At 33.2% G+C, this 702-nt stretch overlaps 1 protein-coding gene across 1 annotated transcript in view; it reads left to right on the forward strand.

Moving 5' to 3' along the window:
• The window catches only part of LOC102674519, a 378,471-nt gene that overhangs the window by 311,191 nt on the left and 66,578 nt on the right, over window positions 1-702 (forward strand). The window contains exon 9 of the mRNA XM_031510137.1: window positions 141-286. Within this exon, the coding sequence (XP_031365997.1) occupies window positions 141-286 (146 nt within the window). The remainder of the gene's footprint in view (window positions 1-140; window positions 287-702) is intronic.

Raw genomic sequence — 702 nt, forward strand, 5'->3', positions numbered from 1 at the left:
TCGGGTTGAGCCGGACGCGCGCTACAATCGCGGTACATTGTCAGAGTAAACAGGATTGTTATTGTTCGCGTTGGTGGAACGTTTTACGTTTTAAGCGAAGGAACGCGTGGTTTTTATTCGACCTGTCTTCTTGCCCGCAGCCGGAGCGGTTTCATGTGCATGACGTTCTATCGAAGGGACGGCCACGTGATAGAGGTGCAGACCGGAAGCGATGTCTCGAGGCCGGAAGAGGCTTGCAGCCCGCCCCATTTCCAACAGCACAACATACCCTTTCTCACCTTAGTCAGTAAGTAGGAAAAAATATTTTTTCTAGTCTGATACGAATTTTATTGTTATTAACAAATTTGCCATGGTTTCTTTTTTCATTATATATATGTACGTATGTATGTATATATGTATATGAATAAATTTTCCATGGGTTTTTTTCATTATACATATATATATATATATATATATATATATATGATGAATGAAAAGAATTATATTTGATTATAATTGTGTACGATCAGATGTGTAACAGTGAATATTAATAATGTGTTAGGTTATGAAGTTTGATTAGATTAATTGCTATTAATAAATTTGCCATGGTTTCTTTTTTCATTATATATATGTATGTATGTATATGAACAAATTTTAGGTTTTTTTTTCATTATACATATATATATATATGATGAATGAAAAGAATTATATTTGATTATAATT

The sequence above is a fragment of the Apis dorsata genome, unplaced genomic scaffold (genome assembly GCF_000469605.1).
Source record: "Apis dorsata unplaced genomic scaffold, Apis dorsata 1.3 scaffold_207, whole genome shotgun sequence".
NCBI classification, from domain to species: domain Eukaryota; kingdom Metazoa; phylum Arthropoda; class Insecta; order Hymenoptera; family Apidae; genus Apis; species Apis dorsata.